The following is a 22,947-nucleotide window of genomic DNA, read 5'->3' as shown; positions in this document are numbered from 1 at the left end:
GTCGCTCAAAACGATTGCAAAGAAATTCCCTTAGGCAGAGGCGGCGGCAGCGGCGGGGGCAGCCTTCTCCTTCTTTGCAGTAGTAGACTTCTTGCTCTTCGCAGCAGGCTTGGCCGTTGTCTTGGTCACGCGTCCAGACTTGGTAGTGCTGGTGACCTTAGGTTGATCGACAACGGCCGGGGCCTGCGTGGAAATCAGCACCCAGCGCGGAGAGAAAGGGGGGCGGGGGCAAACACAGCATTACTTACAGTGGTCGAGGCCTTGCGAGGCTTAGCAGTGTTGGCCTTAGGTCTGCCAACCGACTTCTTGGTGGTGGTAGTGCCAGTGGCCTTCTTGGCGGTAGACTTGGGCTTCTCGGCCTTCTCAGTCTTCTCGGTCTTCTCGGACTTTTCAGCCTTCTCGCTCTTCTTGGCGGTAGTCTTCTTAGTAGCAGTCTTAGCAGAAGCCTTCTGTCATGGAGTCAGTCATCTAGGTCAGTTGGGGGGATGCGGTGGTCACTCACCTTAGCCGGCTTAGGGGCAGCTTCCTTCTTGGCAAGCTTCACGGGACCAGAGGGGCCTGGAGATAAGACGCGTCAGCAGGCGTGTCGGAGCGATAAACAAAGACGCGTGCAGAGCAAGCGTAGATGCAACCTTCACTGTTGGGCGAGGCGAGGGTTGCAAGTGAGGCGCGCGACTAGATGGTGGACTTACCCTTGGGTTGGGTGAATTCGCCCTTCTCAACACCAGCCTTAATAGCCTTGTTGAACTGGCTGTCGAAAGCAGCCTGCGAAGCAGGAGCAATCTTATTGTTGGCCAGAACATATTTCTTGATGGACTGGCGGCTACAGGGCAGAGGAGAGGAGCGGGTTAGCTTTAATCGCGACAGAGACGCAGTGTCGGGTTGCCACGTCGCTGGACGGGCGGGACCCTGCGTCTGGCGGTGATCAGGGAAACACGAGTTAGCTTACCTGCTACCGTTACGCTCTTTGAGCTGTTTAAATAGATGTTAGCGATCCAGCTAGGATGGAACAAGACGGTGCCTGATGGGGCGTTGGGAACAATTAAGCACCGTGACGACGTGTCACGGTCGCGGAAGTTCCCACCCAGCGCCCGTGATCCCACAGCGCACCGGGAACAACGTGATCAACTCACATTCAGGATAGCATCCTTGATCATATCTATATTAATCGAATCAGCAGTCATTCGCGACAAGAATGAAGCTAGAAACTAGATAGCGCGAGGTGGTGGTGGGGAAAGATCAGTCAAAACATACCACGGTAAGAGGCGTGGCTCGAGCCGGACTTCTTGGTCGCGCCGGTGGAGGTAGCTTTCTTGGGAGGCATTTTGGTTAGGAGAAAAGGAAGAAGTTGATGAAAGAGGAGTCAGATAGATGATGAAAGATGTTTAATAGACACAGGAGATGTCTCGACAAACGTCAGCTTCAAGCAGGGGGGTGGGAGATGAGGAGAATTGTGGCAGAAGAGAAGAAAAGCAATCGACGAGGGAAGGGGTGGAAGGGCCGCGGGGCATCCGCGCTTTATAGGGCAGCGGGTGTTGACACAGGATCACCCTCTGTCTGTCTGCTCTGCGCTGCTCTCAGAAACGAGACGAGACGAGCACAACACGTCAAAAGTAATTCTCCTCTTTTTGCTGATTTTATTTTTTTTTCACTCTCTATGGATTTTTATGATGATCTTCTCTATCTCTTTCCTTCCTTTTCTAATCTTCATCTAATATATTTTGGTAGTTTTGCTTATGGTAAAGTAGATGTGTTTTATCAGTGAAAAGATCAAGAGCTGCGTTCTAGGGTTGGAGTAATCAGCATTCCCTCTCAACCTGCGATTTCTCTCTCTTTTCACGCGCATGATCCGACTGCTGTCAACCTTGACGCGTTCTTTTGCCCCCTCTATCTTCCCCCTTCACCTACCTTCTTTGGCCTTCAAATTAGCGGTTATGCATTGTCGACGGGTCTTCTCCCGCCTGAGGTGGTTTTAAATCTTTCCCGAAGGGATTTATTCGCTGTTATCAGCCAAAACTCTTGATCCCAGCGGGCCGCGATGTTGTGTTGCTTTTCCCACCTTTCGATCTTGCAACCTGATTTCCACCACCCCGTCGCATTCCGACCTATCATCCATCATTTGGAGAACTATTGTACTATCTATCTCCTCTAGGTCTATTCAGCTAGTGAGTTTACGTAGTAACTCCAAAATTCTTCTAGTCGATGGTTGGTGACGTGTGGGGATGTCACTGCAACTCCCGATGATGCCCATCGGTATCACCCCAACCTTTCCTCTGCAGTTCAATCAAGCTCATGGAGCTAGATGGCAGATATGATGCTTCACAGTCCGACCAACTGCAGTTACTGGTCGGCCCCTTGCATCTCTTGCATCCATTGAGCTGGGTCCAGTGGCTTCGAAACGGTGTATAGGGAGCGCGTGGAAGGTTCATTGTTCCACTTGATCTCCTCGTGCGGAGGAGGCTTGGGAAGGTCACGAGGGGGAGGAGATGATGTTATGCACTCCCAACCTTCGCTTTCTTCTCCCACAGCACCCCCCTTCCTTTTTTTCCTTTCTCCAATTTCTTCTTCTGGGCAATTTCCCTCGAATCAATTGTAAGCAGAACTCGAAAAGGGTAGGTCATAGTCGAGGTCCTGAGAGATTGACCTATTGGTGCAAGGCTTTGTCTTTGGGATCCGACGAGCGATCGTCTTGCATCCGTGGTTCCTTATCCGTACAGTTGGTGGTTAGGCGCTCGTGCTGGAATATGAGCTGTCGGTGGGCCTATTTGGTTCTTCCCCGATTGAATGAACCGAACTCTTCAGATATGTGGTATATGGATGGGGTGTGACTGTGAGGGAGGATGTGCTGTGTCTTCTTGTAAATTGATTGAGGATTATGGGGTGAGCGCCACGATGGGTATACATACCCTACGAGCGGTGATCGGAGCGAGACTCTCACCCTTGAAGGTTTAGACCAAATGTGTAATCGACTCTCATTTCACTGTGTTCTATCTTCGCTGCCATGGTGTCAAGGGAAAGTATTATCACTCCGTGTAGGCTGTGGTGTCGACTTCAAGGCATGAAGCGGTTCGGCCAGAATCTACCCGTACAACGCCAACCAACAGTTTTCCCCTGCTATCGCATGGTTTATGTACGAAGTGAACTTCTGGGGACTCCTCTTTCTCTTTCGTCTTCTTGCTCGCACTTCTTGCATGTACAGTAGGAGCAAGGCATTGGGTTATGCAAACAACCGTAGCAGTCCGAATAGCTCGAACGGATGAGATATATATTCTCTAATGGACATCCTGGGTGAGCGCACCACCAACGAGCTTCTCGAAAAATACATGTTGAAAGATGAGCACGGAGTACATTCATCATGGACTATATCAAACAAATCAAGCGCTATAATTCTGTCGATTCCATACCCAACACTCTCTCAAACTACATGCCCAAAAGATCGGGGATCGCGTGACCCCACCATTGTCGGGGAATTGTCATCATACCACCTGCGCATCGCGGAGAACAAAGCAAACCAGCTTGATTTCTCCAAGCTCACGACTGGCTCCACGAACGAGCATCCAGCTCGATTTACGATGGTTGTGCTGAGCCTGACAGCTCCCTGGTGCAATAAAGGTAGGTACTGCTATTCCATCTGGCTTTATTTACCTCCTACGGCGGGGTTGAACCCCATTAGTCGATGCGGGTGTGAGACCTGTCCCAAGCATCCGAGGTCATTACATTACATTATAGTCCACACCGTGTATATACGTACTATGCGACCACCCGTAGCGAACAAGGTAAATTCATCATCAATAAGTAATAATGCTATGCTAGCGCATCCCCACCGATATAAACGCCTTGCCATGTTTGCGATAACCAGAGCCTTAGAACGCCGCCAAGCTTCAAATCAAGGCACTCTCCCAGAGACGCGATATATCAGGTTTCCCCTTGATTGTGTCGATCACATGGGAACTCAATGAGTGCCTTCGCTTTTTCCCTCCTTCCCGCCCAACCTCGGGGCTCTCGAATTAGATTTCATAATGGGTAGTCCATCAATCAGCCAGCGCCACGGGGTCTGGCCTTGGCCTCCTTTTTAGCCTTAGCCTCATCCTTCTTGCGCTTCTTCTGTTCCTGAATCTTTTCATCATGCTTGCGCTTCAGATTGGCCTTCTCCGCATCCGTTCGGGCTACTGGTTTGAAGAATCCCTCCAGACGGGACTGCTGCGCGGTTTTGAGATTCTTCTGCAGGCGGGCAGCACCGCTGCGGACCCGGTCCTCATTGAAACCTTTGTCTTCAACCAGGTATTTCACAAGGGCCTCCACGTCGGGCGCTTCCCACTTGAAATCGCAGTCGGGGTGGTTGGAATCCCGTACGTCAGGATTGAGGAAAAGCTCTCTGGCATCCTGATACGGCCAATCATCGGGAATGACATATTTCTTCTTGGGGTCGTTCTGGATGAACTCAACCACCTTCTCAAGAGTCCCGTGCTCCCGAATCAGTTTCAGTGCCGTGTTAGGACCCACCTTGGGGATGGGTTCCAGGTAGTCGCACCCGAGTAGGATACAGAGGTCGATGAACTGGTGGAAGGGTAAGCAAGTGCGGAATGATCATGGAGGTTTGTGTGGGAGATATACCTGCTTGCGATCCATGCCAAGTCCCTCCAGCGCACGGCTTAGGTGAATTTCCTGAATAGGCTCCTTTCTCTGCTCACTAAATGTCAAGTGACGCAGAAGAATGGGTGTTTCGAAGCACAGCGTGTCCATATCTTCTGAAGCGGCAGCATAGACCTTGCCAGCACGCGCAAGCACCGCGCATTGTGCCTCGGCCTCCGTCGGGGCGTCAATGTACGGGATGCCCATCAACTTCAGAAGCTTCTTGCACTCTGCATTGTGTTCCCTGGTGACTCGTACTGTGCGACGAGAGAATTTCTCTACGTCCTCTGCAGTACCCGTCTCCTTGGCCTCCTCGTGCGCTTCCGTCGCCTCGCCTCTCCGGGCAAAACGTTTGGCCAATTCTCCCGATTTGAGCTTTGGCGGAGCGCCATCAAAGACGTATAGAGGTTTGATGCCATTGTCGACCATTCTTAGCGTGCGATAGAACATTCCCATCAGGTGTGATGTGGTCTCTCCGGTCTCATTCATGAGCTGCTGACCGTCGGAGCGGACAGCGATGAGGAAGCTGTAGATACTCATGGACCTGAACTGGCATTAGTCACGAAGGAGATTGAAGACCGAGCCGGATCTAGGGATAGCGTACGCATCCTGCGATATAGGATAGTGGTTAGCCCTGCTTAGAAGCACAGATGCAGCTAGCTAACTAACAAAAGCACGGATTCAATTGGGGACTGGACATACTATAGCGACCTTGCGTCCGAAGTGGTTTTTGATCTCTCCCGTCTTTACGGCATCAGGGGCTTCTTCCGAGATTACCGAAAAGAGGTCTGATGGTGGCGGAGATTAGCATTGCTGAGCTCATGTGGGTGTACAATTGTCGATTCGGAATTGGCAAGGTGGTAGTTAGCGTGACTCACTTTTAATGCCCATGTTGGATGATCCGGATCTGGGTATACTCGGAAGAGACTATGGATATGTTATGCGACGAGCTTTGCCTGGCGAGCAGGGAGGAGAATAAGTAGGATGAAGCAGAAGGAGGGCAGTTCTTGCGGGCCGCGACAAAAAAACGCGGTCTGGGAGAGGTTGAACGCGCCGTGCGTCATAATTAGACCTAATTGGGACTAGAGCGGAGACTCGGGCAATTACCCGTCCCCGGAGTTCTCTTACATAAGCCAGGCCCCACGGCCGGCCTAGACTACTAGACTATTAGTAGACTAGGTAGGCCTCGGAATGAAATATCAATGAGCAGTGGTTGATTGACTTGTGCTGTGCCCCGTGCCAGACTGACACTTGCCTGCCATTATTATTGCTGGTGCCACTGCTGCTGTACAGCTCACGCAAACACACAACCTTAGGAACCCCTTTCCCCTCTCTCTCCGTACTTATTGTACTTCCGTACGCCGCTAACCCCCGTACTTATTGCCGATCCAAAGCTGCCATGCCAAGCGGCAAGCCCCTCTTCCCTTCTCCGCCTTGAATCTTATCGCAGTAGTGGCTGTGAATCCATTCGCATCGCAACCAGCCATATGCTCACTTGACACTTGATTGCGCGTTTTTGATTTAATTGATTGTTTTGAAGACGATGAATCCGTTGCCGCCATGAAGCGAAGTCGTCACCTTTTCGAGGCCAATGGAGATAGTCCGTCAGCTATCTCCCCTCAGGATATGGCAGCCCACCGCACCCCCGAACACGACGCACGGCAGAGTCCAAAGCATGTCCCCAAGATCTCGCGCCGAATACGCGCTTGCACAGAGTGCAAGCGGCATAAGGTGCGATGTGACATGAATGAGGGGGAGACGGCATGTCATCGATGTCGCCGGATGGGATTAGAATGTGTGGTCAACAAAAGTCTTCAAACATTGCTAGACGATGAGACAGAGTATTTGCTCCCTCCTGCCTCCCCTACGGCTTTGAAGCACATCAAGTCGCTGATTAATATGTGTATCACGTACAGATGGAAGGCAGCGATGGAACTTGCGATGGCGGACCTGCTTCGCAAAGCTCGACTCCCCGAACTATCCTACTACCAAGCGATCAGCAAGTCAGCTGAACCGTCGTCGAAGACGAGGGATCGCAACGACTCTATGGTATCTATAGAAGACGCGCTGTTCCCGACAAGCAACCATAGCGGGGGAACAAAACCCACTGAGCCTGCGCACACCGCAATGACTGAGAATAGTGCACCTAGCACTACCACTCACCGACCGCCGCAGTATTCCCTCGACAGAGAAGAGAACGGAGCATCATCCCTAGTCACTGCTCCTATGGGAAGCTTGTACGAGGTGACTCAGCTGAGCGACATTCAAACCACGTCTCCTGGGAGACACCATGCATCGGACCGGGCCCTTGTCACAGATTTCATATCAGGGGGAGTCGTGGACAAACAAGAAGCAGAGGAACTATTTTCTCATTTTGATCAAGTACTCAGTCGCTACTTATGGGATGGTATATTGCTGAATCACAAGGATCTAACCTCAGTGCGCAATTCTTCCTCAATGCTCTCTGCTGCCATCCTTGCCGTGACAGCTCTTCATATGCCGAGCAAAGAGCGGGTGTATGAAATCTGCTACACCGAATTCGCTAAACTAGCATCGGAATCTATGTTAGATCGACATCATACGTTGGATGATCTACGCGCCCTCTGTATAGGGGCCTTTTGGCTTGCCGACGTGAGCTGGAAGCTTTCTGGATATGCCGTTCGCATAGCAACGGAGCACAACCTGCATCAATCGTATAGAAAAGCCACACAAGGCTCGCCGAAACATGTAGAGCAAGCACGGTTGTGGTATCTCTTATATGTATGTGGTGGAGTTCTTGGGTGCCTGGCACCGACCATGAGTTGAATCTTAGCACTGACCTCCTTAGACCCTAGAACATCATTTTTCCATCGCCTATGGGCGGCCTCCCATCATACACGAAGACTTGAGCATCAAGAACCACAATATTTTCATACAATCTCCGAACACGCAACAAGGGGATTTGCGCCTGCATAGTCAGGTTGATTTGTTCATCATCCTCACCCACATTTACCATGCCTTTGGTCCTGACGTTGACTTGGAGGTTCCTGATAGCCAATTCTCCGAGATTGATAAGCTCGATGCTGCTCTTGCGGACTGGCAATCGTCCTGGATCCCTCGCTTAGGTATGTCGCTGCTGTCGATACTCGTTGACACAATGCGCTAATCCAGACAACAAAGTGGGGAGTCGATATGTCGGAAAGTATCCCTACAAAGCGGTCTATCTACACTACCACTTCTCTCGCTTGCAGCTCAATTCGGTCGCTCTGCGAACCTATCATTCGTCCAGCTCTACGCGGCCCATGTCCAATGAGCGGAAGCACCGAGCAAGTATAGCAATACGATCAGCTATTGACACGCTTCGGGTCGTCCTTGATGAGCCCGACATCGAACGGGCTCTGGTGGGGGTTCCGCTCTACCTTCACAGTATGATCACTTTCGCGGCTGTATTTTTGTTGAAAATCGCTGCGAAAGGCTGCTCAAGTGGTGCGACGGGGACTACGGGCCAGCAAAATTCCATCGCATCGGCCGGCTTGCTCATCGAGGTCGGGTATGTTCGTGCGCTGGTTAGCCGGATCATTGACATGATGGTCTCGTGCAGCAAACGCGCCAGTGAGCACCATCTTAGTCATCACATTGCCCGTGGCTTAAAGAAGATGCTTACAGGCTTGGAGGAGTGGGAGAAGCGAACCAGCAATAGCACCCTGTCCTTGGGACAAACCCCTCAGGATAATACCTCTTTGTCCAAACCTGTTGTCGTCCCTGGATCGCAAACTCTGGGTGGACGGGAATCGATCCTCAACCACCCACCGGCCTTGTTGGGGGTAGCACCACTCTCAGCAGAGAGAGGAAGTAATTCCGAGTCCAATCCCGGGAATGAGAAGCCAGACGTTGGACTTTGGGAGGGCTCGGTCGATCCGATGATGGCTGATTTGTGGGGGTTTGACGAGGAGTATTTCCCAACCGGAGTCTTCGATTTTCTTCAGTCTCAGATGCCTGCTTAAAGATGTTATATACATAGAGCATAACGATAACGACAGGAGACGAATTGCGCAGGACGCATGCAATGACTACGAATATATGTTACTATGTTGAGTCTGGTGAGTTGTGGGGGTTTACCAGGATGTGAGAATGGGGTGCCACTTGAAATAGGAATCTACCCTATATAGCAGAAGACGTAAAGACGTAATCTATGAGGTGCTGCATACCTACCTACGGTACTCATAAACACAGGCAAACTTCGCAGTACTGTACGTACTCACGGCTTTAGGCAGGTCTTCCCTATCAGTGTTCTGGGAGAGCTTATCGATTGGATGAAAGGGCCGACGGGGACGGAAGGCAAGCCGAAGTCTCCGTTCGCTGCATTTCAACTCCTCCGCGGCTCGATCGGTTCGAGGTTCAACCATATTCTTCTCTTCCAAGAAAGGTACCGTTTAAAACAGGGAGCATTGGCCCCTGTCCAGCCCGGCGTTCTCTATCTTCTTCCAGTCTATTCAGGTTGTTGGGTCATTGTGCTCTTCCGTGCTCCTTGAGTATTTAGTACAGTACAAACAACGCTTCCGACGGGATTTACCGAGGCTGCGTTTTGAGTGCCGTCTCCCCGCAACCTTGAACGCTTCTTCCAGCTCAGTAAGAGAGATTCCTCCTTTCCCCTCACCCCTTGGTGACGTCGATGCACTCCCACGTCTCTTCTTCGACCATAATTAAACTGATCAATTGAGTATCCGGGTGATAGACCATTTGCATCGACTGCTCTTCCAAGTTCCACACTTTTCCTTCCCATCGGATTTCTTCTCGAAGATGAACCCGTTCGTTCTCCGCACGGCCTCGCGCCACCTCCGGGCGGCGAACCGCCTATACGCAGCACCTGCCACTGCCGCTTCACTCGCCAAGTCCAAACGTGGATATGCGACTTTTGACTGGGAAGACCCTCTGGTTGCATCCGAATTGTATACTGAGGAGGAGTTGGCAATTCAAGATACCGCCCGGCAGTACTGCCAGGAACGTCTGCTGCCTCGTGTTCTCGGTAGGTGATCCTAGTCAGTGGTAGCATTGTATGGGATGCGATTGTGACTGATCTTGGTGCTCCGATTAGATGCCTACCGGAATGAAGACTACGACCGCAAGATTCTCGAGGAAATGGGCGAGCTCGGCCTTCTCGGCGCCAGCATCGAAGGATACGGATGCGCGGGAGCCAGCACCGTGGCATCTGGATTGATCACCAAGGAAGTTGAGCGCGTGGATTCGGGATACCGCTCAGGGATGTCGGTACAGAGCTCTCTGGCAATGACAGCCATTCATGACTTCGGTACGCAAGAGCTCAAGGATCGCCTCCTCCCTGAGCTGGCGAAGGGCAAGTTGGCAGGCTGCTTTGGCCTCACCGAACCCAACCACGGCTCCGACCCGGGCTCAATGGAAACAGTGGCACGGGAGCATCCCACTAAGAAGGGATATTACTTGTTATCTGGTACCAAGACCTGGATCACCAACTCCCCGATCTCGGACATCATGGTTGTCTGGGCTAAGCTGCAGACCACGGGCAAAATCCGGGGTTTTGTCGTCGAGCGCAGCCAATGCCCTCCTGGCACGCTGGAAACCCCCGCCATCAAGAACAAGACCGCTCTGCGTGCCTCGATCACGGGCATGATCCAGATGGACGACTGTCCTGTCCCTGCGGAGAACATGTTCCCGGAGGTACAGGGCCTTGCGGGTCCTTTCACATGTCTTAACAGTGCTCGCCTGGGCATCGCCTTTGGCGCCATGGGTGCCCTTGAGGACTGCTTGGACCGGGCCCGGACGTATGCCCTGGAAAGGAAGCAGTTCAAGGGCAACCCGTTGGCGAAGTACCAACTGATCCAGAAGAAGCTGGCGGATGCGGCGACGGACGCGGCTTACGGTATCCTGGCCGCGACGCAAGTAGCGCGGTTGAAGGATGCTGGAAAATGCACCCCTGAAATGATCTCGATGGTTAAGCGACAGAACTGTGATCGTGCCTTGGCCAACTCGCGGATGTATGGACCCACCCTTTCTTTGACCCTCGAAGACACAACTGACCCTCTATTTCCTCAACTGCAGACTCCAGGAGGTCTTCGGCGGCAATGCGACCAGCGATGAATACCATATTGCCCGCCACGTTGCCAACTTGTTCGTGGTGCAAACCTACGAGGGACAGAGTGACATTCATAGTACGGATTCTCCCCCTTTCCCCATCTTAGTAGTCAATATACTTACAACTCATCATAGCTCTGATACTTGGACGGGCCATCACGGGCGTCCAAGCCTTCGTCTAGCGCAAGCAGCACCGCCGCATCTCCAATGTAAAAGCATGACAGTCAATGTTCCCGGTCAGATGATGGCATACAGTAAGCCAGCTCGTCCACGCCACCACATATGTACATAAGCAGCCAGTCATTCCGTAAACGAGCACCGAATTCAACGAAGATTCAAACATTCATGTTGTAGTCAGCCTTCTCGGACGATTCTCGAAACCGCAAGCGCCGTCCTAAATCACGTGCCATGTGCTGCGCCACGTGGGACCTTGGCAAACCGATGTTCGGGAATTGCCGTTTGTGCTGGCGCTGGTGCTTGTATGTAAGACCGAGTTAAGTTACCGGTAACTGTTCCGTTGGAACAGGCTGAATCTACCACTGAATAGCCACACTGCATCTTCGCCGCATTCGATGACGAGCGAGGGAGGCGAGGCGAGGCGAGGCGAGGCAAGACAAAGTGAACCCGAACCCTCATGAGAAATATCCAAGCCCAAAGGGTTTGACACCAACGTGGCGGGGGAAAGAGGACTACTATGTACTGAGTAGTCACCTGGGGAGCCCAGTTGCCTGCTCTCGACCGTAAGGCTGCTGAATCCAGCGGAAGGGGGCTTAGTGGTGTATCGAGTAGGTACTGTAGTTCTACTCGAGTCTACAGTACAGTACATTTAAGTTACTGACTGTAGTTGAGCAGCACTAATCTTTCACCTTCTGATGTGTGCCTGATTTTGGTTCACCTGGGACATGTAGTATGAATGCGTACCCCGTAGAATGCGGGATGACATACGGCATAGTCTCCGTACTCGAGTATGTTTTGGAAACAATTGATGAAACAAAATAGAAAAAAAAAGAAGTGGCAAGATGTAGGAAATTCAGGTCAAAACCCGGATTGGGAAGAACCTGACTAACGTGGCTGGAAATAACCATGATTTGGTCGATGAGCCTTGAGGAGTGGGTTTCCCCACTTTCGATGACTCGACCCCCACAGCCCTGAGGCCATCTTAGTCTTTTTCTTTCCCATATTGAGGGGTATCTATCTTGCGACCTTGCCTTGGTGGTACTGTACATAGGCTTGGATGTGGATGTTGCTGGAATAGGCGAGAAAAGAAAGTGAAGTTATTGATAGTTATTGATTGCATAGTATGGGCTGATGAGGTCTGATGAGGTGTGCAGTCTGGACAGTACCAGTACCAGTACCAGTACCAGTACCAGTACCAGTACCAGTACCAGTACCAGTACCACCAGTACCAGTACCAGTTCAGTACATACAATCTACGATTTAAGTATACTATACTATACAATGGATCATGTACTGTACAGTATATACATGCAGGGTATGTGGCTGATGCAGCTCTTAGCAAGCAACAACCAACAGCTGACGGCTGACACAGCGGTCGGCTGAGGTGAGGATGAGAAATGGGTTGGTAATAACAATACGGTAACGGAAAGTGGGCCACACCCGCCTTTTCTTCTTCCTTCCTTCCCTAGTCTTTCCCCTCCCTCTTTTTCCTCCTCCTCTCTTTTCTTTCTCTTCCTCTTCTTCTTCCCTCTTTCCTCGTCTTCCCGACGTAATCAAACCCGTCTCTCTGCGAGTGAGTCTTTCCTGCCCCTCCTCTTCTTTCCCAACGCCAACTTTGCCTACCCCTACATCTTCCCCTTATTTGACTAGATTTTATAATTCCTATATACTCTCTGTTCTTATATTTCCCGTCTGTTCTTCTCTTTTGTGTAACTCGTCCTCCTCGACAGTTGACCCTGTCTCCTTTTACTGACTCTGTTGGTGCTTGAGCAGATTTCCCACCTTCAAATTCGATACCCGCCTTTCTCTTCCTCCCCCCTCCTCTTTCGACACTTCATTCAGGGGTCTTTCCCTCCACTCTTTTCCAGATCACAGCATGGCTCTCAAGCGTATTAACAAGGAACTCACTGACCTCGGCCGGTAAGCGCTCTAACGTCTTCTTTCCTTGGGTCTATCCACCTCATTCGAATGCCGCCATGATGATGGCTCCCGGGCGCCTCACACCCCACCACAGCCGCGGGGTGCTCTTCGAGTCTTCTGCCCTACTATACCACACCTCATCCATCAACAAATCGCCAGACTCTGTGATGACTTCACCCTGCAGTATAGGCTAACATAGTGTTCTTCTCGCATTATAGTGATCCCCCCTCTTCCTGCTCTGCTGGTCCTACCGGAGATGACCTGGTATGCCCTCATCCCCTCCCGCGTGCCTCTTGTCCAAACACGGTCGCTTCGCCCCCCTCATGCCGACCGCGGCGGGGCTGCTCAACAACGCAGACCCTTCATGTTATTTTTCTGTCCTCCGCGGTCATCTGGTGGACAATCATGCTGACTGAATTCTTTCTCTGCGCATTAGTTCCACTGGCAAGCAACTATCATGGGTCCTGTGAGTCTCCTAGAATCTCTCCCTGGATGTACGACACGTCGGTCTTTTTCCTGGCTCCTTTCGAGAGACAGAGAGATCTACGCTCGTACTGAAAGAAAGAACATCCTTCTTGGTTGTCTACATGTTTACTAACGCAGCCTTTGCAGGGTGACTCCCCATACTCGGGAGGCGTTTTCTTCTTGAACATTCACTTCCCCACCGACTACCCATTCAAGCCCCCGAAGGTCAACTTCACCACCCGCATCTACCACCCTAACATCAACTCGAACGGCAGCATCTGTCTTGACATTCTCAGAGACCAATGGAGCCCTGCTCTTACGATCTCCAAAGGTTCGTCCCTTCCCGTTGCGCCCCCTATCGGCCTTCTCGCACCCGCTAACTCCATCCGCAGTGCTACTCTCGATTTGCTCGATGCTCACCGATCCCAACCCCGACGATCCGTTGGTGCCCGAGATTGCTCACGTGTACAAGACCGACCGTCCTCGGTACGAGGCGACCGCGCGTGAATGGACTCGCAAATACGCTATCTGATCTTCGCAATTCAAGTTTCCACGGCCACCTTGGTCTTCTCACTCGCTTCTGCGTCTTCTTCCAAATCGTTAGATCAGATCCGAAGCCTGGCGTACCGTGATCGTAGATCCTTTCCTTGTTTTCAGTTTGCGCGTCTGATTCCCCTTTACCTCAAACCCCTTATTTCACTTTCTCTTGGCGGGAAATGTCATATTCAACGATCATTATGACCAATTCTCATTATGCATTCATGGCATTTTTTATTTTCTCTGAATGGAGTCGGATCCCATGTTACAATGTTGAACACTAAACCCCAGGCTGTTTTCCTCGGGTCGGGGGGTGGTTGGTGGTGGACGTGGGAAGGATGGTTCGAGGTTGGTCGTGACGGTCGAAGTAGTGGTGGAGGTGATGGAAGGCCGATGGACGACATGATGAGGTTGCTAGTGGTGGGTTTGGTTTGTATCAGATCGTGCATTCAGGAGCCAAGCTAATCCCAAACTGGTGACTCGAGCCTTTTTTTGTAATACGCGTCCAGCAGCAGCGTGCCCTCCATGCCCTAGTTGCTCTGGTTGGCACTTAGGGTGGCAGATTGTAATCCCCCCAACACGTGACTTACATGGCTTCAAGAGCCTTCGTGCGGTGAGCTCTTCAAGACAAACAGTCAGAGCAGAGCTATAGTCCATCTCGTCACTTGTATTCATTCACGTATAGGTAAATTTAAAAAGAAAGCTAAAGCCATATGATACCTTTATCGCCATGCCCGTAGAAAAAAAAAACACAACCAGTAAAGAGCAGAACGCCCCGATATGATGCGAACAGATGTATGTGTGTTGTGTATATGTCCCATGTATGTAGCAAGCAAAATAGAGTCAGGCTTGACATTGCTAAGGTACATGTCTGGAGGAATGCAAGGAATTCAATCACTGTCGACTTTGGGTTGTATGGCGCAGACCACGCGGGGGGGAAATGAAACCGGGCCTGGTTCAAGCAGTAAGGTAATTATCGTAAGAGAAAAAAATGATAGTGGTCCAAAAGACAGACGACAGGTAGAAGATGGATGCCCAAGAGATGAATGCGTTTACGCAACCTGGCTACTGCCCCGACGACTGCTCATTTTGGACGCTGCCTTGGAAGGGGCGATGCTTCCACCACCACCGCCCGCCTTCATGGTCCGCTGGGAGACATTGCTGGAGACTTGGCTGACACTGTCACTCGGCTTGACAGGCTCGTCAAACTTGCTAGAGTGTTTCGAGACGCGAGACCCAGCGGCCTTCGAGGCATGGGACTTGTGGGAGTAGGATGAGCGCCGTGAATCATCCACTTGGCTGATCGAATCGTCAGGAGTCACGTTGCTCCGAACATCGAGGTCGATAACACTCTCTGGGAGAGGCACTTCGCGGGCCGAGACACCCGATTTAGCCCCGCTACGGTAGGAAGCAAGGGACCCGATGGAGGAGCCCTCCGGAATAGGGGCTTGGCGTGCAGAGCGAACGGATGAGGCTGTGCTCCCTGGCGGGAGAGTGCGGGGTGTAGAGTGGTGGGAGTGAGATGACCGGTGAGAGCTATGGTGGGATTCTTGATAATTGCCCTTGGAGGGTTTGATGGTCGACGCCGAATAGACGCTTTCCCGATCCATCGCCCGCGACTTATCGGGAAAACTGCTAATCAAAGTGCTTTCATAGCCTCGAGATTGCGAGTCCGGCTGCCCATACTCGATTGCGCGGAGGGGAATGTCCCGGGTACTGTAAACGCTTCCTTCCGAGGCCCGGCGCCCGTTCTCATCGAGATACACACTGCCGCCGCTGCCGCGGGGAGCAAACTCCGTTCCTTCATAGATAGTGCTTGCACGCGGGTTCTTCGACGTCACGCTACGAGTGAGCATCGGCCGGCCATCAGACCGAGCGGAGTAAGTACTCCGGGCTGGGCCTGCCTCGATGGCCTTGAAGTTGGGATACTCTTGCGTCTGAGAAGAGGCTTGGGACGGGGAGAGAAGCTGAGCAATATCCCTAGGAGAAAACTGGGAAGGCGCGGAGTTGCTTTCAGTGGACTCAGTCGAGTCGCCTTTCGCGATGGCATAAGCCAAGGCCGCACCCGCTGCGGCTCCGATGAGAGTGCCAACAATCGTCTTGGCCGTTTTGTCATTGTCTGTCTTCTGCGTCGTATGTGTCGTGTGGTGTACAATGTAGGTCGGCGATGGAGCTGGTTGAACTTCGCGCGGCGCCTGGTAATGATCCCGACTCACCATTGACGGGGCGCCTCGCTCGAGAGGCACCGCTCTCCCGATGGCAGTATTTGTCTTCGACACGTACGACCGAGCTTCTGACCGGGCTTCCGATCGAGGCGGGGCAATACTTTCGGTTTTGACTGAGCTGGCTCTGCTGCTCGCCTTCGAGACGACAGATCCGTTCTCCAACAAGGCCAGAGCTGGCCGGCTGATCTCCGACTTGACTACTGACTTGACCTCGGACCTAGCCGAGGAACTGCTGGGTCGGTAGACAGCCTCAATACTATTACCGTCAAAGTCGATCACCGCGGCGCTGTAGTAGCCGGACTCTGAGTCGCGCATTTTGGGTTCTCCGTGAATCTTGCCACCGGCCTTGAGCGCACTAATGAAGAATGTTCCCACTGCATCCTTGGAGGTTGCTGGGAAGGCGACATGTGCTGCACCGGCTGGAACTCTGTAGAGCTTCGTTAGTCGTCGCCCAACGCTTAACATGGTGCATTAGTCAATAATTTACCCTGGCTTCTGTTCGGTTATCCAGAAATCAGCGGGCTCGCCCTGCTTCTGACCGAAACCAATGTAGTCATCATGGCGGCCAATAAATTGATAGCCGAGCGGTTGTAAGCAGGAAAGGAAGAAGGATGTGGAGGTTGGAAGGTGGGAAACGGTCAAGGTAAGATGTGAAAGAGGCATGATGGCGGTTATTGGCTCACTGGAGGTAATTCTCCGTGAGCATCCAAGGGCACAAGTGTTGGGATTGGTTGGTCTCCGGAAAGCTTGCGAAGTAAGGGGGGGTTGAGACCCAAGTATATACAACGATGGAGTGCCGGTTCCGCAGTAAGAGGAATTCCTGGGTGAGGTGACTGCAGCGTTGACGTTTAAGTTGACGTTTAGTCAAGTGATGTGAAGAAGGATTATATACACGCAGCCGGGAGAAATTGAGGTAGATGAGATCAAGAGGGGGAAGGAGAAACGAAAAGACCAGGCGAGAAGCAGCACTATTTCAAGGCAAAATGTCGGCCCTCCTTTGGGATTCAGAGAGGAATCACGCAGAATGCCCAACTGGGATCCAATCACGAGCGGTCAGAAGCCACTGCCAGACCAAGATAAAATTATCGTGCGAATGAAGCCAGTTGTTCCAACCAAGGGGAATTAGGCCGACTATCGCAGGCAGGCCTACATCCATTCGCATGGCGTCCAGACAATAATGAATGCCCAGTGAGTCCACGAGGCATCAAGTCCCCGTCCGGGCAGCGCTGACTCCTATCGGTAGGTCTTCGCCCCTCGCCAGAGGGCCCATGGCGGATACTCTTTCGGTGAAGCTAGATCGAAGCTAGCGACGAGGGGAAGTTGCTCAGAGGGACCGCCAGGTCACCGTGGGGGAGGCCGGCGGACGGTGCGGTAGGTGGCCCTGCCCATGGCGGACGGGGCGCCTATCAGGAAACGGCGGGGAAAGCGTCGGAGCCAGGTGCAAACAACGGCATCATGTCAGAAAAGAAAGTTGGGTGAGGCGAGAGGGTCCTTGAACGAGGTGGACGATAGGGATTGGCAGGAGTGGAGCATGGCCATGTCCTAAAAGGGAGAGATGCTGAAACCGCGATGAAGGGTGTCGGCCATGCAGGGAGAGCCAACAGCAACCGAACTCAGACGCTGCAGAGAGGGCTCTTCACTCAGTCAGGGCCTGGCATTGGGCCTCCTGATTTCAGAATTAGATCGCCGGGGGGTCACTCAGAACGAGCAAGCAACGAATGACGGTCAGGCATGACAGCAAACAGCCAGTCTGGGGAGCCACTGAGGGGCAGCCTGCTGGATTGATGGTTTGTCTCGTTGGTTCCTGCTTCGGGCACGTCTGCTGCTGCAACTACTAATTAATGGACGGTGTGATCTGACCGCCAGAAAGTGCCCCTCTTTATCGAATTTTCCCGTGATTCGAAATTTCTGCGGCCCAGGTGCCGATGCATGGCGAATCATGCAACAAAGAAGACTATAGATCTAGGCGACTGTCGGAGATTGAAAGTCGGGGGAAGACTCAGGGGAAAGGAGGAAGGCAAAGAGGCAATTTTCCTCACCTCATGGCAAGCCTGGATTGGTACTCCATCCGACTAGAGTACGACCCATGCCGATAAGTACTCATAGAACAAGCTCAGCGCACCGGAGAGTGTGAGGAGGGGTGATCGTCAAAGCATTGACGTGCATATTAAGAACACCTCACAAAGGTCGGCAAACCATGCTGGGGGCCGATATCCGGCAGCTGGCGGCGACAAGGAAGGAAGACAGTCAGTCAGTAATCATCAGGATGTCATAGCCTTTCGATGATTATGGTATGGTCTGAGTGCTCAGGAGTAGGGAGTACTCCATCTCAGACTCCCAGTACGGGAGTCCGTACCTAGACTAGATGGCGGGGCCATGGCGAGGAAAGGCGGGCGATCCACTTGCTGCTGGCATGTGTGCATGCCACGTCGAACAGGCGACTCCGTTTCCAGCCACCAGCGCACCAATCAAATAGGATTGCCAATGATTATTGAGAGGCAACCACGGAATGGAAAAGAAAAAGAAATCAAGGAAGGAAGGGTGACCCGAGTGAGTGGTGTGGGGATGGAGATGTAGTTCAGAATAAGGAGAGAAGGAGAGGAGAGAGAAGGAGAGGAGTGGAAAAGACCGTAGTATGTATGAATGAATACCGCGCGTGAGTAACTGACTACCTCTCCGTACCTATACATACTCTGTACATACTATGAGCAGGAGCATGATTGCCTGATTGGGAAGGAGTGGCCTACCTCAGTGCCTGTAGGTACAGTACAGTACAGTACAGTACACTAAGCACTTACTACTACCAGCACCACTGTCGATGCTTGAGGTATCCTCTGGCAGCCAGCTTGATCCTATCTTCCAGACCCTCATCACCCATTCTTGGTTCTTTCTTGCTTCCCAGTTAATTCACGTCCTTCCTCCCTCCATCCTTCCTTCGTCACCGTGCAGGGGTCTCGAACCATCTTTTCTTCCCTCTCCTACGATTCTTCCTATCTTCGCGAGTAATGACCTCATCCCGACTCAGTCTGACGCCTGCGGATTTCCCTTTACACGCACTCTTCTACTATCTACCGACTACAGCTCATCGGATCGCCGGGACTTCAAGAGCCGATATCAAACCTGCGTGAACTGACGAAGGGATTCGGCCAATACCCAGTCCTTCCCTCCCTTGACTATTCCGTAGATCTCCTGTCATCTAAACTGCAAATTGCAAACCGTTTAGATATTCTTTTCATTTTCTTTTTGATCGCTATAGGTGTGTAGGCAGTTGGTGTCCGTGGATCGTGCGCTGACAGAATTCCACGGGTACAGGACAGGGCTTGGGCTCAGGGAAGTCAAGAGCCACCGGGTTATCCCCAGCTTGGCCACACATTCACAAGTAGGGTACACACATACACACACACACACAGAGAGAGAGAGAGAGAGAGAGGGAGGGAGCGCGCGAGAGAGGCAAGGATAAGTATAGACAATGTCTCACAGGGGATAGTCGAATCGGCGGATCCCCGGTGCAGAAACATGCGTAGAGCGGTTGCGGCCGTGGGTCCGCGGCAGGAATCCCATTGCCGGCCTGCCGACCAGGAAGCTGCCAGAGAAAAGCAAAGCGTTACAAGAGAGGTCCAAGTCATTTGGGATCATTGGGTTGGGTTCGACTATCACATCGGCCTCCATCGGGCGTGTAGCTGATGCGGCAGCGAAGCGAAAAGCACACGGAACAAAGACACCAAGACATGCAAGAGCTAGTAGGCGATGCAAAATCCACCCAGGTCAAAAGTGACACAGCAAGGAATGGCAGGTCTTCGTCCCCGACCGGCACCCGGATAACCTCCAGCTCGCAATCCAACCCCGCATCTACCCCCGCATTCACGCAAGGAAATTCGTCACCTCGTCAATCTGGGGCCAATGTTCGGACAAAGGAAGGGGTCATTCCAGCCGTTGGGCTCAGACGATGTCCCACACCTCCTCAGCGGCATGGCAGAACTTGCTACAGGCCACACTGGCACTCAGACTGTAATTGCTGATACTAATCGTGTCGTCCTTGAAGGAATCGGCAAAGTCATCGTGACCCTTGGCCATGGCACCCACGAAGATACAGACACTCTCCTTGGGGCCGAGGGACTCGATGTAGTCGCGGGTCCGGACGACTGGAGCCTCGAAACTCAGGGTCACTTTACGGCAATTGGGCGGCAGATGATCGGTGATGGGGTTTTTGATGACCTTAAGGAGCTTCTCCTGGGAGTTGGTGGAGCGGATGGACAGACGGTGCAGAAGCTGCACCATCAAACCAGCAAAGCGCTTGAAAGTACGGGGAATGCGGACAGAGGGGTTGACTTCGATCAAGACCCCTTTGGCGGTATGGATGAAGATTTGGAGCTTGCCAGCCTTGTTCACAGGGGAGTCGAGCAGGGTAAGCAGACACTAATGGGGCATACGCGTTAGATGCTTTGCGGTTTTTCGAGAAGGGTCAAAGGGTGGGTAGCAACCTGATGTGTGATGTCTGGACGAGCCTCACTGATATCCCGGTTCATCTTGCGCATGACACCAATATGCTCGTCGCTGTTGAGGAGCGAATACTTCTCGTCGCGACTCGAGCCATTGCGGCCGCTTGAAGCGCGGTAGGTTTCCAAGCTGGCATGGGAAAGGACGACGATCAGACGCTGAGTGTCCTTATCATGAGCGGGAATCGGAACATGTTGCTCTGCGACAAGCTGAGGCAATTCAGGCGGAGGGCAAGACTGGGTCCCTGGCAGTTGATTCGGATTAGCGGCCATACTGGAGATAAAGCGACGGTAGCGTGAAGAGAGAGAAGCGAAAAGACCGAAGACCCGAGTCTTCGATCGAGGGATAGATTGGTAGGGGACAAAAAAACAAAAACAATAGCGATTAGGGTAGTCAAAGAAGGCTGATCAAAGCGATCGGATGATCGTCGGTGCTTTACAGGGACGGTGCTGACAATGATGGCGGTCGGCGCGAAAAAAATGAGGGGAAGAGGGGGGAAAAAGCAAACAGAGATGAGGTGGGAGAGAGAAGGCCAAGGCGGCGGGCGTGTGAACCCTTCCACCACCTAGGAACCAGCCTCAGCCTCGGAAGAGGGAATTGGTATACATACTGGCGCGCTTTCTCTTGCCGGCGTTTTGAAGAGAGGCGTCCGACATGATGACAGTTGAAGTTGAAGAAAGAAAAAATATAACTCTTGACAAAGCGAGGCTGTTTGTCTGTCGGGGGTGCAAGACAGAAAGTATAAATAAGCCGACTGGGGAAAAGAAAAGAACCCGGGATGGAGAGAGGATTTTAAAGCGCAAACGGAGTTTTTTAAAGACACGAGCGCCGGAGTGGATTTCTTCGAAGCACAGCTGACCCGAACGAGTCAAAAGCTGGTGTAGAAATTATTCCCTGCCTGCTGATCTTGATGCAGCCACAATCCCTTCGAAATGGCAGCACGACGGGGGCACGCAAGAGAATTGGCCGGTCAAATAGGTGGGAGAGCAGCAAGAAGGCGAGAATCAAACAATAGCGCCTCTGATGTTATAGAACAATTGTAGTATGAAAATGAGCGGGGAGCGGAGGAGGAGAGGGGGGGAAGGCGAAGTCGTTATACGGTATAACAGGAGACGAGAAAAATTCCGTGAAAGACGGGGGGGGGAGTGGAGGAGTAGAAAAAGAAGAAGTAATAGTTGAAGAAACCGAAAGCGCAACCACAACCGCAACAGCAACAGCAACAGTCGTAGCAGAAGCAATAGCAGGAGGAGTTGAAAGAAAGAAGAAAAAAAAAGGTCACTAAGACAGGCAGAGTTTGGCTTTCCGCCCCAATCAGGAAGCGCCGGTCCAGGCCCCCAGTATGGGTATGATCGGAGACATTCTCCCTCCGATTGTGCTTTTGCTGGCCATTCGGCCGCTGATGTGCTGCTTGATCAATTGCTTAAATCCCGAATGCTCCGAATCGATAGTCCTTCGAAAGTGGTTTTCTGCAAATTGTTATCTATAAGTACCTAAAGTTAGTCCTCTATCTACTGTCTCCATCCTCGGTCGGCGGGATGGCGTGCTACCTACGGAATACAGCACTGTACATGATCTGTTATCGATAGCAGTGGATGGCCTCAGGTACCAATTCAATTTCATGGTCAATTCCTTGTCAGTTCACTATACGGAGAGACCAACCTTACAATATGTGACTACGTGTGCTTTATTCTATGCTAGTTGGCTTGCTACATACTATAGTAAGTGCTAGACTTGACAGCTAACTACTTCAGTAGACTTGCCCATTGCTTCCTTCAGGTCTGACGTGAGAAAGTCGCCAGTTTTCTACTGGAATTCTCCGGTTGTGACAGCTGCCCTGGTCCATGCCCCGGTGCAGGGGGAGCAACCTCGTAACGTGATCATGATTCGAGGTGTAACCCACGAGAAAAAAGTCGGGTGTCAGCCAGTGGAAATTGAGTTGATACTGTTGTCAAGGCAGATATCTCATGTCCGACGAGGGCTTCCCTCCCAGTCCCGGTCGCACCTCGCCCAATTTCCCGTTGGGGTCTCATCCGGACCCCGGTCGCAGCGGCTCCGGTCGAATCCTTCCATGTTTTCCGTTCATCACAGCTGCGGACTCCCGGACTCCCATCTACTCACTCGATCTGCTGTAGATGCTTTTACGGACAGACCTTTGGCTTGAAGACCATGTCGATCAGGCGGGGTAGAGATCCTTATCATGCTGCTCAGCAGTCCAAACCCAGGTGCAGAGACAGTCCAAATCCAAGCTCTAAGCACCCGCCAGACTCTACCCCATAGCCGCGAGGAATGCTGGGGAGGAGGCTGTGGATGAATGAGAAGCGTTCCTACTGCCTACTAGGTTCTGGATTGCAGCTGTTGATGCCGTTCTTCCAAGGCAATTCCATGTGTGCGGTGCAGGTGTGTTGCC

At 52.1% G+C, this 22,947-nt stretch overlaps 7 protein-coding genes across 7 annotated transcripts; 3 read left to right on the top strand and 4 right to left on the bottom strand.

Moving 5' to 3' along the window:
* Positions 1–30: 30 nt before the first annotated feature.
* Positions 31–1,475, bottom strand: ASPACDRAFT_1855222 (histone H1/H5 family protein; the record flags this gene model as incomplete). Its single annotated transcript, XM_020197428.1, has 7 exons — positions 1,255–1,475; positions 1,134–1,159; positions 950–972; positions 693–823; positions 503–558; positions 249–449; positions 31–183 (listed from the first exon to the last, which is right to left on the bottom strand). Exons 1-7 carry the CDS (start codon positions 1,322–1,324, stop codon positions 31–33), a joined length of 660 nt encoding a protein of 219 aa, XP_020057008.1. The 5' UTR covers positions 1,325–1,475.
* A 2,560-nt stretch (positions 1,476–4,035) lies between these two features.
* fen1 (multifunctional nuclease RAD27) lies at positions 4,036–5,523 on the bottom strand (the record flags this gene model as incomplete). Its single annotated transcript, XM_020196024.1, has 4 exons — positions 4,036–4,557; positions 4,615–5,181; positions 5,335–5,420; positions 5,511–5,523. The coding sequence occupies 4 exons, from the start codon at positions 5,521–5,523 to the stop codon at positions 4,036–4,038; spliced, it is 1,188 nt and encodes a 395-aa protein (XP_020057007.1).
* Positions 5,524–5,843: 320 nt separating this feature from the next.
* On the top strand, positions 5,844–8,825 carry ASPACDRAFT_116990 (uncharacterized protein). The gene is made up of 4 exons (XM_020196023.1): positions 5,844–6,473; positions 6,549–7,392; positions 7,460–7,736; positions 7,792–8,825. The coding sequence occupies exons 1-4, from the start codon at positions 6,193–6,195 to the stop codon at positions 8,613–8,615; spliced, it is 2,226 nt and encodes a 741-aa protein (XP_020057006.1). The 5' UTR covers positions 5,844–6,192; the 3' UTR covers positions 8,616–8,825.
* Positions 8,826–9,346: 521 nt separating this feature from the next.
* Positions 9,347–11,138, top strand: ASPACDRAFT_77557 (acyl-CoA dehydrogenase). Its single transcript, XM_020204984.1, has 4 exons — positions 9,347–9,637; positions 9,707–10,622; positions 10,687–10,796; positions 10,855–11,138. The coding sequence occupies exons 1-4, from the start codon at positions 9,412–9,414 to the stop codon at positions 10,899–10,901; spliced, it is 1,299 nt and encodes a 432-aa protein (XP_020057005.1). The 5' UTR covers positions 9,347–9,411; the 3' UTR covers positions 10,902–11,138.
* A 1,565-nt stretch (positions 11,139–12,703) lies between these two features.
* Positions 12,704–13,813, top strand: ASPACDRAFT_1867711 (putative ubiquitin conjugating enzyme (UbcD); the record flags this gene model as incomplete). The annotated part of the gene is made up of 5 exons (XM_020197905.1): positions 12,704–12,816; positions 13,035–13,080; positions 13,253–13,282; positions 13,429–13,612; positions 13,674–13,813. Exons 1-5 carry the CDS (start codon positions 12,773–12,775, stop codon positions 13,811–13,813), a joined length of 444 nt encoding a protein of 147 aa, XP_020057004.1. The 5' UTR covers positions 12,704–12,772.
* Positions 13,814–14,494: 681 nt separating this feature from the next.
* ASPACDRAFT_77555 (VOC family protein) lies at positions 14,495–16,740 on the bottom strand. The gene is made up of 2 exons (XM_020204983.1): positions 16,531–16,740; positions 14,495–16,470 (listed from the first exon to the last, which is right to left on the bottom strand). Exons 1-2 carry the CDS (start codon positions 16,704–16,706, stop codon positions 14,871–14,873), a joined length of 1,776 nt encoding a protein of 591 aa, XP_020057003.1. The 5' UTR covers positions 16,707–16,740; the 3' UTR covers positions 14,495–14,870.
* A 3,242-nt stretch (positions 16,741–19,982) lies between these two features.
* ASPACDRAFT_27064 (18S rRNA pseudouridine methyltransferase) lies at positions 19,983–20,812 on the bottom strand (the record flags this gene model as incomplete). Its single annotated transcript, XM_020199462.1, has 2 exons — positions 19,983–20,459; positions 20,525–20,812. 2 exons carry the CDS (start codon positions 20,810–20,812, stop codon positions 19,983–19,985), a joined length of 765 nt encoding a protein of 254 aa, XP_020057002.1.
* Positions 20,813–22,947: the final 2,135 nt, after the last annotated feature.

The sequence above is a fragment of the Aspergillus aculeatus genome (assembly GCF_001890905.1).
Source record: "Aspergillus aculeatus ATCC 16872 unplaced genomic scaffold ASPACscaffold_6, whole genome shotgun sequence".
NCBI lineage: Eukaryota > Fungi > Ascomycota > Eurotiomycetes > Eurotiales > Aspergillaceae > Aspergillus > Aspergillus aculeatus.
The sequence above is the reverse complement of the archived record's forward strand: the minus strand, read 5'-3'. Positions and strand labels throughout refer to the sequence as shown.

Coding starts and splice junctions, on each gene's coding strand:
- ASPACDRAFT_116990 (XM_020196023.1), top strand. CDS start 6,193: ATGAAGCGAAGTCGTCACCTTTTCGAGGCCAATGGAGATAGTCCGTCA. Junction 6,474..6,548: donor TTGCTAGACGATGAGACAGA/GTATTTGCTCCC, acceptor TATCACGTACAG/ATGGAAGGCAGCGATGGAAC. Junction 7,737..7,791: donor GTCCTGGATCCCTCGCTTAG/GTATGTCGCTGC, acceptor CAGACAACAAAG/TGGGGAGTCGATATGTCGGA.
- ASPACDRAFT_77557 (XM_020204984.1), top strand. CDS start 9,412: ATGAACCCGTTCGTTCTCCGCACGGCCTCGCGCCACCTCCGGGCGGCG. Junction 9,638..9,706: donor TCTGCTGCCTCGTGTTCTCG/GTAGGTGATCCT, acceptor TGCTCCGATTAG/ATGCCTACCGGAATGAAGAC. Junction 10,797..10,854: donor GGGACAGAGTGACATTCATA/GTACGGATTCTC, acceptor AACTCATCATAG/CTCTGATACTTGGACGGGCC.
- ASPACDRAFT_77555 (XM_020204983.1), bottom strand. CDS start 16,706: ATGCCTCTTTCACATCTTACCTTGACCGTTTCCCACCTTCCAACCTCC. Junction 16,471..16,530: donor ATAACCGAACAGAAGCCAGG/GTAAATTATTGA, acceptor GAAGCTCTACAG/AGTTCCAGCCGGTGCAGCAC.